At 37.3% G+C, this 15,989-nt stretch overlaps 2 protein-coding genes across 5 annotated transcripts in view; both read right to left on the bottom strand.

Moving 5' to 3' along the window:
• The window catches only part of IGFN1 (immunoglobulin like and fibronectin type III domain containing 1), a 65,753-nt gene extending 64,613 nt beyond the window's left edge, over positions 1-1,140 (bottom strand). For 2 of the 4 annotated variants that reach the window (XM_060772550.2, XM_060772549.2), the window contains exon 1: positions 912-1,140. The gene's annotated coding sequence lies outside the window, so the exon portion shown is untranslated. The remainder of the gene's footprint in view (positions 1-911) is intronic. The other 2 variants (XM_060772551.2, XM_060772548.2) reach the window with 1 other exon arrangement.
• A 4,188-nt stretch (positions 1,141-5,328) lies between these two features.
• LOC132773329 (uncharacterized) overlaps positions 5,329-15,989 on the bottom strand; it is a 41,192-nt gene continuing 30,531 nt past the window's right edge. The window contains exons 3-6 of the mRNA XM_060772552.2: positions 14,592-14,651; positions 11,480-11,641; positions 10,584-10,668; positions 5,329-10,170 (exon numbers count right to left, since the gene is read on the bottom strand). Coding sequence (XP_060628535.2) covers positions 9,914-10,170; positions 10,584-10,668; positions 11,480-11,641; positions 14,592-14,651 — 564 coding nt within the window. The 3' untranslated portion in view covers positions 5,329-9,913. The remainder of the gene's footprint in view (positions 10,171-10,583; positions 10,669-11,479; positions 11,642-14,591; positions 14,652-15,989) is intronic.

The raw sequence follows: 15,989 nt of genomic DNA, 5'->3' as shown, positions 1-15,989 counted from the left end.
ACAGAAGCATTGAGCAACTCCATCACCTAATCAAACAGTTAGAATATCCACTAGATTCTTTCCGACCTCTTTCTTTGTGAGAGAAATACTAGAAAAGGGTTTTTAAACATACTCCAAATGTTAAAAGATACAGCGGTGCTGCTCCGTATTGCCTTATATGGTCACCGCGTTTCATCAGATGGCTTCTTGTTTCAGCTAAAATTAACAGCGGGTGCTCCAAACATTTAGCATGCAATGCAACTTGGCAAAGGTGGGGTTAACAAAATAGCCACCACCTTTAAAATTATAAATATAGCATAATATTCCTCAGTTTGAGGATATAAGTTTTTTTAAAACAATGATGCTACTAAAATTGGCTGCAAATCTTCTCAGTGTCATGCACATTTATGTGGAATTGAGTTCAATGGAACTTAAGCATACATGACTGCATCCAATAGCACAATCACATACTCTAGTGAATCTCACTTTTTCATCATTTCTTACTTTTCACCCATTAGCTTTAGGCAATCAAAGAAATCAAAGTAATCAAATGTCCAAAGAATCCAAACCGCTGGGGCTTACACCTGCTATTTCAATATTTTGTACTTTCCCAACTAAATCCCCTCTTTAGCTAGTGATGAACAAACGAAATGAAGGCTCATCAACATGAAATCATAGAGCTATCTTCTCAAAAATACAAGAAAAATAATACAAAATCTCTAACCCAGAAGGAGCTCCCTCAACCCACACACTACTTTGGAAACACAATGCAGATACAGAAGCTTCCTTGCACTTTTCTAGTTCACCACTTCGAGAGATATCACTGCTTGCTGGTGATCCACCTGTTGAGTCAAGATTGTTAGCTAAAAGATGACTTTGTCATGCTATGGCAATAATTGCTTGTTCAGGAACTTTAAGGATTTGTGACTCACCTGTTTTTGTTACTATTCTTGCCTTTCTCTCCTTATTAACGTCTGCCTCTTTGCCTCTTCTCACAAGGGTCTCTGTTATAGTCAGTACTCAGCAAATGAAGAGCTAGCTTAGAACTAGGTCAGTAAGAGCCTTCTGGCTGTTTCTCTCTTAGTCCGTCTCACTTTCTCTCTCTCTCCCTCTCCCTCTCTTGCCCTCCCCCTTTCATAGGTGAAAGCTTGTCATACAGCGATTAGCTTGTAATAAATCCCATTTTTTAAATTGGAAACTTATGGCATCTGCCTTCTAGCCATTATTATTTCAGTACATGCCAGAGACAGTGCTATACAAATTTAAGCTTAAGTTAATTCTTTGACATTTCATAAATCAATTTGAAGTGTTGATTTTCTGCTGATCCGATTTCCTTTCAAAGCATGGCTCTCATAAAATCTCTAAAATATTTCCACATGGGGCAGGAACAATTTGCATATCCAGGATTGTCTCCCAGATTTTCTCAAATTATGCACAACTAGTATTTTCTCTGAACCAAATAAAGTCTAAAAATACTATCAGAGTGTGAGTAACTGACTGTAGATACTTTAGATTACCCACAGTTGTTGCTTTTATTTATTGCATGTTTTCTGAAATCTCTAGAAAGTCTATATTCTAAATAAGGATTTGGCTTTTCATTTGGATGAAAATAAAGTTGGCAATTATGGATAGGATATATTTTTGCACATGCTATCTTCATGATACGAGGAAACAAATTTCCTTTTTGGGGGGAGTGAAAGAGATAAAATGATTTCTACTCAGTAAAATGAAAAGAATATATGAAATAGTAGCCTTTGTAGAATTTTTAGTTAAGATTTTAATTTTGTTATACTTTCCAAATTTTTATTATTTTGGGGTTGGACAAACTTAAAAATCTGGTGAAATGAAGAGGATTTCAGTGACATGACTCATCTTATTTCCATTCATTTCAGTGGATGACTAACTTCGGATTTATTGGCAAACTTTGTTAATTGGGTTTCTCAAATAGTTTTATGCCCATGCTTATAGCATGAATGAGGAATGCACATCTCAGGAGATGCTGGGTTTCAATTCCCATCATCTTTCACCATTACACTACAAAAACATTTGTATGGCTGTGCCTTCCATCCCTGCCACTGATATATAGCTCAGAAAAGTACAGAGAACAACTTTCTACTTGGGTAATCTGTCAGCAGTTATGACAACAGCTATCTGTACTGCCAGCTGTACAGTGGGAAGGGCTGATGTCACTGGTTGGCAGGTCCATCCCTCTTTTTCTCTCTTTGTGCAGCTCTCTTTTCTCTATTTTCCAACTCCTGTAGGGAAAAGGCCTTATTGAAACTGCAAGACTAAAGTGCAAAATGATCTCAGGTCTGCCAGGGACATTAAAACAATAAAAAGGGCTTATTTTCTTATGTCAGTAGAAAAAGGAAGAACAAGGAGGCGATAGGGGTCTGAGAGGAGAAGACGGGATAATGCTTACAGGGGATAAGGAAAAGGCAGAACTATTAATGCGTTCTTTACCTAAGTCTTCTCACAAAAAGGAAGTTGTCCTCAACCTCAGTAAGATGGAGTGGATGAAGGATTAGGGGAAATCCAACCCCAAATAGGGAAATAAGTTGTCCAGGAATACCTGGCCACAAATTCAAGTTCCCAGGGCCAGATCAACTACATCCAAGAGTATTGAAGGAACTAGCGAAAGTCATCTCGGAACCACTGACAATCATCTTTGAGAGTTCTTGGAGAACAGGAGAAGTCCCAGCAGTTTGGAGAGCAAATGTGGTCCCTAACTTCAAGAAGGGGAAAAAGGATGACACAATTAATTACCATCCAGTCAGCCTGATGTTGATGCCAGAATAGTCATGCCAGACTAATCTGATCTTTTTTTTCAATAGAGTTACAAGCTGGATAGATGCAGGGAATGCTGTGGATGTAGTGTATTTGGATTTCAGTAAGGCCTTCTGGTCAGATGACACCAAATTAGGAGGAATAGCCAATACTCCAGAAGACAGGAACAGAATTCAAAACGATCAAAACAGATTAGAGAGATGGGCCAAAACTAACAAAATGAAGTTCAGTGGGGACAAATGCAAGGTACTCCACTTAGGCAGAAAAATGAAATGCAATGATACAGAATGGGGGACGCCTGGCTTAATAGCAGCATGTGTGAAAAATCTTGAGTTCTTGTGGACAACAATTTAAATATGAGCCAAAAATATGATGTGGTGGCTTAAAAAATCCAATGGGATTTCAGCCTGCATAAACAGGAGTACAGTGTCTAGATCATGAGAAGTCATGCTACCCCTCTATTCTGCCTTGGCTAGACCACACCTGTAATACAGTGTCCAATTCTGGGAACAGCAATTTAAGGGAGATGCTGACAAGCTGGAATGTGCCCAGAGGAGGGCAATTAAAATGATAAAGGATCTGGAGAACAATTTATTTATTTATTTATTTATTTATTTATTTTATTTATGCGCTTGTATACCGCTAATATCTCAGCCTAAGTCGGCGACTCATTGCGGTTTACAACAACTAAAAAGTTAAAAACAATTAAAAACAGTATTCAATTTAAAACATGAAACACATATACAATACAAATTATTGGGCCACCAATAATAATCCCATGCATCTCGTAACTAAAATCACAATCCAAAATTCGTCGTCCATGATTACCAGTCCTTTAGTCATCAAAATTCGTTGCAACGGATTAACCGAATGCTTGTTTAAACATCCATGTCTTCAGTCTCTTCCGAAACACCATCAGCGAGGAGGCTGATCGTACCTCTATAGGGAGGGTGTTCCAAAGCCGAGGGGCCACCACAGAGAAGGCCCTGTCTCTCGTTCCCGCCAGCCGCACTTGTGAAGCCGGCGGGATAGAGAGCAGGGACTCTCCAGAAGATCTTAGGGTCCTGGTGGGCTGATAGGCTGAGATACGTTCGGAGCCCTATGAGGAGCAACTTAAAGAACTCGACATGTTTGGCCTGGAGAAGATAAGGCTAAGAGGAGACATGATGGCCATGTATAAATAGGGAGGAGGGTGTAAGCTTGTTTTCTGCTGTCCTGAAGACTAGGATGTGGAATAATGGCGTCAAACTACAGGAAAAGAGATTCCACCTGAACAGTAGAAAGAACCTCCTGACTGTGAGAGCTGTTTAGCAGTGGAACTCTGCCCCGGAGTGTGGTGGAGGCTCCTTCTTTGGAGGCTTTTAAGTAGAAACGGGATGGCCATCTGTCAGGGGTGCTTTCAATATGGTTTTCCTGCTTCTTGGCAGGGAGTTGGACTGGATGGCCTACAAGGTTTCCTCCAACTCTATGATGCCATGATTGTTCAACTCCAACTCTATGATGTCTACAAATTATGTTTTTTCTTCCCAGATCTGGACCAATCACTTGCAGGAGGATACTGTCATTATGGTAAGATACTGTGGGTTGTCCCTCTTCATTAGAGTTCTCATTACTATGACAAATGCAGTTTGTTCCCAGCAACCTTATCTAGAAGTGTCAATGGTAAGGGATACTGGGAATAGTAATTCAGGAATATTCAGAGGACTAATAATTCCAACTCTGATTGAAACACATTATGGGTTTTTGGAATGTTGTGCAGATATCCTTGAAACCTACATGATATATTTAAAATAATGGTTTGACATATATTGAAAATATTTGTGTAAAATATCTGGTTGATACTGACATCCTTCTCCAAATGCCTGAACAATGAGGTCTTCCCATTTTTCAGTTAGGCACAAGTAAATACTAGCTGTGAAAATGCACTGATGAATGTAACATTCACAAGACAAGCCTGGGATTGTCACGTTCAAATGTTGTTGCTACATTTCAAAGGGATCACTGGGGAAAACATGATACAGATTAAGCATGCATGCACTCCATATTGGTTCAGAGCAACTGTGTCAGGGAATACATACAATTCAATGAACAATTATTTAACCATTAGCATTAGAATTTCAGTTATCTAATACCTTGCTGTCAGGAGGGATTACCAGCACCAGGAGGTGGTCATCAACAACACTGAGATGACAACCCAAGTAAGTTTGGGATGTATCCTATTTTCCCTTTACTTGGGATAAAAAAATTAATGGTATTGAGGGTAGACCCTTCTGGAACTCCTATTAGATCATTGCCAGCTGACACATGAAATGCGCAACTGATTTTTTTTTTTTGGCACTCCAAAATCTGCTATCCAGATTGGTAATACAATCTCTTGGTCTAGCATACATCACCTCCATCATTGAATAATATCATACATCAAATTTAGAAAACACCAGACAATTGGAACCAACATGATAACAGATAAGAATGATAGCAACTAATTGTGTTTACACAGGGTAACACACTCAATGCTGACAGAATATGTATGATCTAAATCTTGCCAAAAATGATAAAAGTCCATTGTGGTTGCAATCATATATTTTTCATCCTTTTTCTTTATTAATTGAAAATTACACAACAGAATAAAATAATAGAAGAGAAAAAGGAAAAGGAAAAGAGACTTTCCATCATCCCTTTGACAATCATACTTCTCATATTCTTTTTAACTAACCTATTTAATCTAATCATTAGAACCCAACATCACCAAATCATTTTCTTTTTTGTTCCCCAAAGACTATAAGGAGTTTCAGATATTTAATAAATGTTACTAACAACCGTTCTTTAATCAAACTAAAGAAATTGTCAATTTCTACAAAAATTTTGAGCTTCAATTACTGTTCCTTCAGCATCTCAAATTCTTCCAACTTTACTCATCAAACAGTCTTGCTGTGTTCATACATTATAATAATCTTCTGCCTTCCCTCCTCTTCCCAACTGTACATTGATCATTCCAAAGAAGAAAAAAGTCCTAGTTCTAATTGAGTGTTAATCTCTTCATATTATTTACGTCTCCAACATACATTCAATGAGCATGTTCCCACGCCATTGTGTAATTCCACTCCACATCTTAAAATAAACAATTTAAGACAAAATACACCCAATATTAAATTTCTGGAATAATCACATTTCCATTGTACACTTTAAACATTTTATACATTTTAAAAACATTTTTCTGTCATTTTAAAGCAATAGTACATAATTTCATAAAAAATCTTTAAAAAAAAGATACAAATCACATTCTCTTTGATGACATATTTTCCATTAATCAATCAGAGTATTATAGCCTAGCTTTTAGCCCATTTTAACAAATATCATTTAACTTGCTCCTTATTTTGTATTTAACAAATGGCTTATTTCCCTGTCTCACAGACCCGAACATAGCTCATTGCTATTGCTGAAGTAGTACATTTATAAAACAAATGCTGTCTGAAACAGAAACATCATTCTGGGCAAAATAGTCTCTTTTTTATCACAGAAATGCTTTCCCATCCTGTCACGACCTTCTCATTTCCACTCCATATCTTAACAAAATCATTTTGAAATAGAAGACAATCCACATGAATCCTACCAACAACCCGATAATCCTCATTCTTCTCAGTTTTTAAAGTAATCCATCCATCAACTCCATCATCTAGATTCATATTTTTCCTTAACGTATATGCCGACACACCAACTTCTTTTAACAATGCCAAAATATCTAAATCATTCTTCTTTGTTTACCATTTCAACTTTATTTTCCAATTTCTACTTCAGTATTACTTTGTTTCATGAAATTATTTATTAATTCTTTAAATTTTTAACCTCCTTTTTCTGATCTTCTTTCAAACTTCACTTTCAATTTTAGCATATGACTATTTTTCAAATATTTTTTTCTCCTCCAGCAGTTTCTTTAAATTTTCTGGAGAAGGATATTGATCCATCTTCAGTATAACTTCCAGCAATTACAGGGTTAACAGCAGCAAGCAAGCCTTTAAAATTTTCTTTTTTTCCCTTTGTCTTCATATGTGTTTAACAATTTATTCCCAATGCAGTCTCTATATTTCTAAAAATGAGAAATGTGTATCTTTTCAAAATCACTGTGTCTTATTTTCAAATATGTCCTATTTGCCCATGTTTTTGTTGGACTTTATGTTTGTTTGTTTTTTGATTAAAATCTTATAAACAGTTCTCATTTTCTCAACTCCAGTTCACAGAAAAAAGGCAACTCACTGAGGCTCCAGTCCCACCCTCAATTGGAAAAACTGTCTTGATCTGCACATTAGATAAATATGATTGAGAATGTGATTTTCCTGATTCTTGGCATGGGGTTGGACTGGATGGCCCACGAGGTCTCTTCCAGCTTTATGATACTATGTAAGGATTCTGCAGGTCCTGTGTCCTCTAAAGGATGAAGCATGTATCTGAACTTGCTGTTATTTCCAATCCTCCCCCCCCCCCCCCCGGGCCAATTGCGCAACTCACTTCTGACCACTGTGGCTTCCATAGTTTTCTCATGAGACATACATTCTGGAAAACACAAGTGACCTCTCTTCTTATCCAGAGAGAGTTATAACAGACAGACATTTACTATGCTGCTTGTTTTGCTGCTTAAGCTTCTCGTCACAAAATTCACACAGAGACATCAACCCTCCATTAGCCATCACTCACATGTTCTCTAAACATCACTTCTTAATTCTAATCATTGTATGCCTAACTGTCAGAGCAGTTATGAAGTGCAATTTGAATGCATGATTATGTTCCTCAGTAACTGTCCAATGGCCTGTGCGATCCGGGAAAATATGTCCCGGAGGGCTTGATGGTATTAATGGAAACAGTGGACTCAGATAACACAAGCCATTTTGATACCTGAGGCAGAACTACCAAGTCAACAAAGTCAGGCTTCTAAGTATCTAAAAGACAGTGCATGTATTGCTATAGGAAGCAGTGAATTTATTGGTACAGTAAGCTCATACCTTATCCTTGGCAGGGAAAATATAATAATAACAAAGGGATGAAATAACAATGTGATGCTTTTTTAGGATACTCCAAACCTACTCTTTCACTCTACCTAGTAGCAGGTCCAGCCTTCAGAAGAACTGCTGCACCCTAAGAGGCACACAATAACATTTGATTATGAAATTGGGGGTGTGTATAAGATGCTCTAAAATTATATGTTTAAATGGCATTCATACTTCCCCCCATTAGCCATGCTAGTACATCACAACGTAAAATGGCCTCAATTCAGAGCTGGCATTTCTGAGAGGGAAAACACCTTATTCCTTTATATAGTCCTTTCGTCCTAGAAAAAGATTTAACAAAATAACATCCACGGGAAAACAAGCCATTGAAAGTAGAACTTTATCCATAAACAACATTCTAAAGAGCTATCTCACTTGGACTTTAAGTTCACCACCTAGTTGAATTCTGTCACCTTAAGTGTGATTACCTGTAATGTATGTGATGAGCTATAAATAGATGAACCAAAGCTGCATGACATCACTCTTGCTTTCACTAATACCCTCTGAACTGCTGACCTGCAAGGATACCCATATATCACAGCTCACCGTCTACATCCAAATCTTGCGCAAGCTGCCTGAAGAGGTGTCCAGGTCAGTATCTATTCGAATAAACATATACAGAAAAATACATGTGGAAATGCTGTAGTCCACTAGTAACTGGCGGTCAATTCCTATGTCCTATGTTTCAGAAAGTAGTGTATATGTGTGTGTGTGTGTGTGTGTGTGTGTGTGTGTGTGTGTATATATATATATCGGCAACAAGATGATAAGACATGTGGAGAACAAAACATTTGAGGAAAGGATTTAAGACTTAAAAATATTCATCCTAGTAAATTGAATGCTGAGAGATAACAAGATTGTACTCCTTAAATATCTCAAGGGTTATCACAGAGAGGGGTCTATAGGTTTATTCTTTACTACTCTGGAGGGTAGGACCAGAGCACATTTTAAATGACAGAATAGTAGATTTTAACTGAACGTTAGAAGAAATTTCTTAACAGTGAGAGATGTTCAGCAATGGAATAAATTAACTAGAAAGCTGATGGGGGCCTTTTTCTCCATTCATCAAAATATGATAGACAGCTACCTGCTGGGGATGGTCTAGTTGAATTGCCTGCATTAAATGGAGAACTTGATGACTGTATGATTCTATGAAATTGTATCTTTTTGCAGTGAAACAACTTGTCAACACCTTGTTCATAGCTGTCTTATCTTGTCTCTCTCTCTTAGGCTTGCCTTGTTTCTTTTTAATCCTTCAGGGCCTCCCTCTTTTCTACATTCAGATTTCAACCTACAGTATATTTCAGCCTTTTAAAAGAAAAAAAATGTCTGTCTGCCATTTAAGAAGAATGTGTCAGTATCTACAATGTTGATACCATAAGCTTGCTGCAATAAGAGTACACTCAAAAGCAGATTGGCAGGATATTCAAAGTCACTTTCCTCATCTACTTCTTAATTTTTCTTTTCCAAAATCTGTAATTTCTTTCACAGAACAGCACAATTCATTTTTGCCTCTGCCTATAATTATGCAGGTTCCAGAACCACTCCTAAATCTGAAATGGAGAAGCACTTTCCTAAAAGCCTTTCTTTAATCTTGCAGGTCTTGTTTTGACATAAAAAACATGGAGCTGAAAAACAAAGTGGGTATTCAGCCAGGAGTGGTGGAGATAGCTCCAGATCTACCACTGTTATCCAATCCCAGGATAATGCCATATCCAATCCTGCCCCCATCACTCTTGATATTGAAATATTGACAGGAAAGGTCTTCAAAGGGGGTGAGAGTGCATGACTTAAGAGAATCTAATTGTGTAGAACTTGTAGATATGTTCAATCTAACAAATTTATAGCTTCTTTACAAACTTCCCTTGTCAACACACATGGAATAGAAAGAATATTTGAAAAAAATATTTGTTAAATAGTAAAAATTAATAGCGGTGGCTTATATGTCACCATGCTCACGTCAGCATAAATAGAGTAACAAAGAATCCTTAATTTAAGGTATTTGAAATTGATTGTGACTGTCATTAGTAAATTCTATGAACAATTATAATGTCCAAACTGTACCAACTTGATTAACTCGCCTCTTGCTTAACTTAACAGAGATATCTTCATGCTTCCTTGAAGAAAAGCTTTGTGCCTTCACCTTCCATCAACTCCCCTGTCAGGCAAGCTCTTTCAGCTGCATCACTGTCCAGTTTGCAGATGAGAACAGGAATGGCTCCATGGCTCTGAGAAACTATGTTTACAGAAGCTTGCAACTTCATAGACACACCTCCAGTTGTGTCATGTGGCAACATAGATGTAAGAATGTGTGGTTCCATAGTTCCATTAGGATTAATAATAATGCGATCTAGAAGTTTAGCACCTGTATCACAAGAAACACAGGTTTCAGAATTAGGATCACAAGGAAAGGCATGAAGAGACACTCATGTCTGAGAGACAGGAAATAAGTTCGCCAAAACTTCCAGGGTCTTGTTATTCCTGATGAGTTATGTGCATTCCACAATGCACTGGCTCTCCTTTTTGCATGCAGCTAGGATTACTTTTATGGCAAAATGGGAACATTCTAGCTCATCCCACTAGTTTCTAAATCTGAAAGACCTATTCATGCTGTCTGGTTTATTAACAACGAATTTAATGACAGTACTACTGAGTGCAGGAAGGAGAAGGAAGTGTTTAATATAGTCAACAAAAAGATTTTGCTTATTCAATTGAATAATTCATGTTATGCATACCATGAGTAGGTTTCATGCTGACATACAGAGAATTAATCCGTACCTGGTGTGTCAGGTGGACAGCTAAAAATTCCATTCACGTCTGTGAGAAACACAACTCGCCTAGGAGAGAACTTCTTAGCTAGAACCTGAGGAGGAAAAAATGAATGTGAACAACTGTATAATGACTTTGCCCAGCTCATTAATTTTCCAGGGTCTCCCATAGCCCTGAGGTTAAAAGTCTGAAATACTGCTATATTAGCTTACATGTGGATAGGCAGTTTAGAAGACTAAAATGGTATCAACACATTCACTCCTCATAAAAAAAATCTTAGAGATACTAATCAGCCCAATCACAAGGGTATTTAAAACAGACTATAAAGGCTCCATGCATTATTATTTTTTTCCTTTGAAACACTGGCTCCATCAAAGTACTTCTCTCTCTCTCAGTGGTTTCCATTTCAGCTAGTGATTAGAGGAACTACTGATTAGTTTTTGAATTGATATCTAAATTTGTTTTTTCTTCTTCCCATCCAATCCCATTTTCTTTTTCTGTAATATCCCCTTATCACAAACACAGGGAATGCAGGAAGTGCACCATATAAATAATTATATATAAGCTGCCCTGGGAGCCTTTTTAGCATGAATTTGTAGTTAAAATGCTGCTCTTGTGGCTCACAGCCTATATTTTTCCAATGATTGATTAAAAAGCTAGATCAGAATACGCATGTCTTTGCAATGCCAATTGGAATGCATAAAAGTCAAGGAATTCTCAACCAGATCTACATGGAAATATTTCTGAAAGATGTTTGCACATGTTGGAATCATGTTTATAAGTGGGGGGGGGGGGGCACTACTAATAAAACAAAATGGAAGGAAGGGAATTATCCATTAAGACTAAATATCTAATGTTACTATTCCTATGTATGAATACGCACTTTTATTTTCCACATCTCTTACCTCAATAATGGTATCTCCAGATAAGACACAGCAATGTTGTTCTGAATCCAGAGCACAATCTCCATGTAAAACTGGCACATAACCTGCATCTAAAGCTTCTTTCACAGCATCAATTCCATCCTGAGTGACATTCTTGGATGCTGTTTTCCAGGTTCCAAATGTCTATCAAAAAAACAAATAAACACAAACAATGATATTGCTACACACAAATCCCCAAAACATCAAATAGAATGTACCAATCTCACACTTAGACACCAAACACATTCATGCTGGAATGCCTCAAGCATGACTACCAGCCATGAAATTATTCACCCACAAGATGTCAATGGTTCACTATTGAAGTTATTAATCAAAATATGGGGATACTGAAGAGTAAATTAAAATAATTACAAACTTTTACATAACTAATAAAATATCACTTTGCAAGATAGACTAACAAAATGGAGGAAGTTACTGTACTTATGCATTAATGAATGCATATTTTAATTAAGCATGTCAGTAAATCATATATGAGATTGTTCTAATTCTGATTACTAAAATATGGACCTTCTAGTCCAAAGTTGTAGCAATTATTTTGTTGCTTCTGTGAGCTTTCAAGTCATTTCTAATTTTTGGTGAACATAAGACAAACTTTATCAGGGTTTTCTTGGCAAGATTTGGCAAGAGAAGGAATGCCAATGCCTTCCTTTGAGGCTGAGAGTATACTACTTGCCCATGGTTTCCCACTGGGTTTCCACTAAGGAGGGGAGACTTGAGATCTGATCGTCCCGATTCCAACACTCAAAAACCACTTGCTTATTAAACTAAAATATCTATATTTACAGGAAGTGAGAAGGAACAGTAAGGTGAGTGAATTATACTGAGAAGACTTCAACATCAAAACACTACCAATACGTTTATAAATCAGGACAAGTTGCTAACCAGTCTATTAGAATGCAAAAATAGAAAACTGAGCAAAATCACACAATGTTGTTGAATTTATCCTAAGATCTTGAATTTCATGAAGGCATAAAGTTGTTCATAACAAATGGATTCTGTGAGTAATCTAACAGATGATTATGTATGCAGATGTCATCAAATGGACAAATGGACTCAAATATTTTGCACAAGATAAAGCAAAATATGAAGAAACCATGAGAAGTAGAACTGCTAATTACAGGAACTGGAGTAAAACTGGATCAGAGTACAGAATGCAACAATTCAGTTATTGCATGTAGGAACAAGAGAATCATCACAATAGTCAGTACAAAGAAATAGTAAGCAACAAAAAAGGCAGAACAAGATAGCTTTTCTGCAAAATCTGAGAAATAAAAGGGAACAAAGAAGCCATCTCAGGCAGGAAAACTACTAGGCAACAAAGTAGTTAACACACCTGCAGAAAGTAGAAAAGAATTAGAACCAATACTATCAGAAAACAGCAGGCTTTGAATGGGTACTGATGAAAGCTAAAGAGGAAAGTACAAAAGGAGCATTGCAACTAATTATGAGCATAACAACAACAACAGGTAATTTACCTCACTTTGAAGTGGGTGAGAATGACACAGAAAATGTTAAAAGTGTTCATACATCAAAATGGAGATTGCAGTCAAGAAATCAGAAAAAGACTAGGACTTGCAAGGCTTCCTATGAAGTAAGAAAATTAAGAGCTTCAACTCCAAAATACTATAATTGAACACCAAAATAAAAATAATTCAGGTCACAGCATTTCTAATTTCTCTACATGATTGTGAGAGCTGTACTGTGAAGAAAACTGACTTGAGTAAAATCAACTCATCTGAAATACGGTGGTGGAGGAGAGATCTACAGATACCATGCCAAAAAGGCAAATGAATGAGTCAGGAGGAAATTAAGCCTGAGTTCTCACAAGATGCCAAAATGACTAAACTGATCACATCATATTTTAGAATATGGTGAGAAGGCATAACTTATTAAAGTAAAATAGAAGGCCATAGGGGGGAAAAAAGAAAAGAAAACTACATTAGAAATAGATTGACTCCATAAAAAAAAAACATGGCCCTGAGTTTGAAAGACTTTAGAGCTGTTAATGACTACAGCACTTTGAGGTCTTTTATTCATAGAGTTGCCATAAATTGAAGCTGTGTGGATGCAAAACAATAACAAAATAAGAAATTGCCTGAATTTATTTATTTATTTAAAAGTTTTATATACCAGCCTTCTCACCTCTTTTGAGGGACTCAGACCGGTTTTCAACCATAATATCACAGACAATCAATAAAACATCATAATTCATATTACAGTAAAACATTAAAACAGCAATTACAATCAATAATTACAATGGTCAGTTGTCACACTAAAATCGTTGCTCATCATCCTCCTTCCATATCTCAGGGTGTTGACTCATTCGTCGAATGCCTGTCTCCATAGCCAAGTGTTCACCTGTTTCCTAAACATCAGGATAGAAGGGGAGGTTCTGATCTCAAGTGGGAGAGAGTTCCAGAGCCGAGGGGCCACCACCGATAAGGCCCTGTCCCTCGTCCCCACCATGCGCGCTTGCGAGGCCGGTGGGACCGAGAGCAGGGCCTCTCCAGACGATCTTAATAATCTTGATGGTTCATAGGGGAGAATACATTCGGAGAGGTAAACAGGGCTGGAGTCGTTTAGGGCTTTATAGGTTAACACCAGCACTTTGAATTGTGCTCGGAAGCTAGTTGGCAGCCAGTGGAGCTGGTGTAACAGCGGAGTGGTGTGCTCCCTATACCCAGCACCCGTTAGTAGTCTGGCTGCCGAGCGTTGGACTAGCTGCAGCTTCCGGGCAGTAGAGAGCGTTGCAGTAGTCTAAATGGGATGTAACCAAAGCGTGGACCACCGTGGCCAAGTCAGACTTCCCAAGGTACGGGCGCATTGCTACTTCAAAAGGCAACTATACAAAGGAATTGACAACATGCAAAAATAATTAAATTAAAAAATTAAAAGACAAATGACAAATCTAAGATTTATAAAACTAAGATTCACAAGAATTCCTCAACATTTAAACTCCACTAATAGTCCCAATTTCCTCCCATCCAGCCAGGATATTTTCCCACCCATAGTGCTTTATTCCCTGGGAAGTTATAATAGCCTTGAAAAAAATAAAGCCAACAGGTCTCCTTACCGAAATGCCCACGGCTGGAATTCCACAGCTTACCAAATGTTCTATCACCAGATGGTTCAGCTGTGAGAAGGAAAAGAGTGACTTTGAAACCCAAAAGGCATTAGGTTTCCTTTACTCTAATTGCATTATGAATTCACTAATACATTTGGATGATAAAAGCAGGACTCAAGGGGTGTATGTGTGAAAAGGCAACAAATACATTTTAGCTGTGTTTCAAATGTTTCATATGGAACATCTGGAGGCACCAGATTCCTTTTCTTTCTATGTAGTACTTCTCTTAAGCTGCATGCATATATGGACATGCAACACACAATTAGGACTCATAATGTTTAAATCAAGATACTTTAAGTCGAACCAACTAAAATTTAATCTTTGGAAATTGTGGGGGGTTCTAAAGGCAAGAGCAGTTGTCATGAGGCAAGTTCAAAGCAGTTTTCACTGTATACTATCTATATAAATAGATAGACATCTAATGTTCGTTTGTGGGATTAACATAACTCAAAAAGCACTGGACGAATTGACACCAAATTTGGACACAATATACATATCAAGCCAACGAGTGACCATCACTCATCAAAACATTGAAAAACCACAGCAGAGAAGACTTAAAAGCCAAAAAATAACTAATATCTACAACTGAGAGCTGGCAAAGCAAGCAGAGATATTAACTTACCAGGTTCATGGGCTGTCATTTCATCCAGTTGCAATACAAACTACCATTATCTGTGACAACAGGTGATCCAGTGATTTAGGTTAACTACCCATGGGATAAAATCTTATACAGTAGAGTCTCACTTATCCAACATAAATGGGCTGACAGAATGTTGGATAAGTAAAAATGCTGTATAACAAGGAGAGATTAAGGAAAAGCCTATTAAATGTCAAAATATGTTATGATTTTACAAATTAAACACCAAAACATCATGTTTTATAACAAATTGACAGGAAAAGCAGTTCAATACATGGTGACATTATGTAGTAATTACTATATTTATGAATTTAACACCAAAACATCACAATGCATTGACAATTGTGGATCCGGGTGGGAGGCAGACCATGTTGGATAATACAGAACGTTGGATGAGCAAAGGTTGGATAAGCGAGACTCTACTGTATCTCTTGGAGAAAGTAAACCAAAGGAACTACAAAAGTAAATGTATCTGAATGAGAACTGGGAAGAACATTTTAATTTTTCAGATTTGATCAAACGGAAGTCGTAAGTATACTGGGAGGATTGTAATCTCCACTAGCTCTATCTATAAAATAGCAAGGAATGCTGGCAGTTGACAGTGCAATATTATCTTGAAAAATATGGTGTGAGGGGGAAATCCAGTATTTAGGGAGGAGCAGTAGATATAAAACAGATTTTTCAAAAAGTGGAACATAAGTTTGAAACAG

The sequence above is a fragment of the Anolis sagrei genome, chromosome 4 (genome assembly GCF_037176765.1).
Source record: "Anolis sagrei isolate rAnoSag1 chromosome 4, rAnoSag1.mat, whole genome shotgun sequence".
Lineage (NCBI taxonomy): Eukaryota > Metazoa > Chordata > Lepidosauria > Squamata > Dactyloidae > Anolis > Anolis sagrei.
Note: the sequence above shows the minus strand (reverse complement) of the source record. Positions and strands in the feature narration are given on the sequence as shown.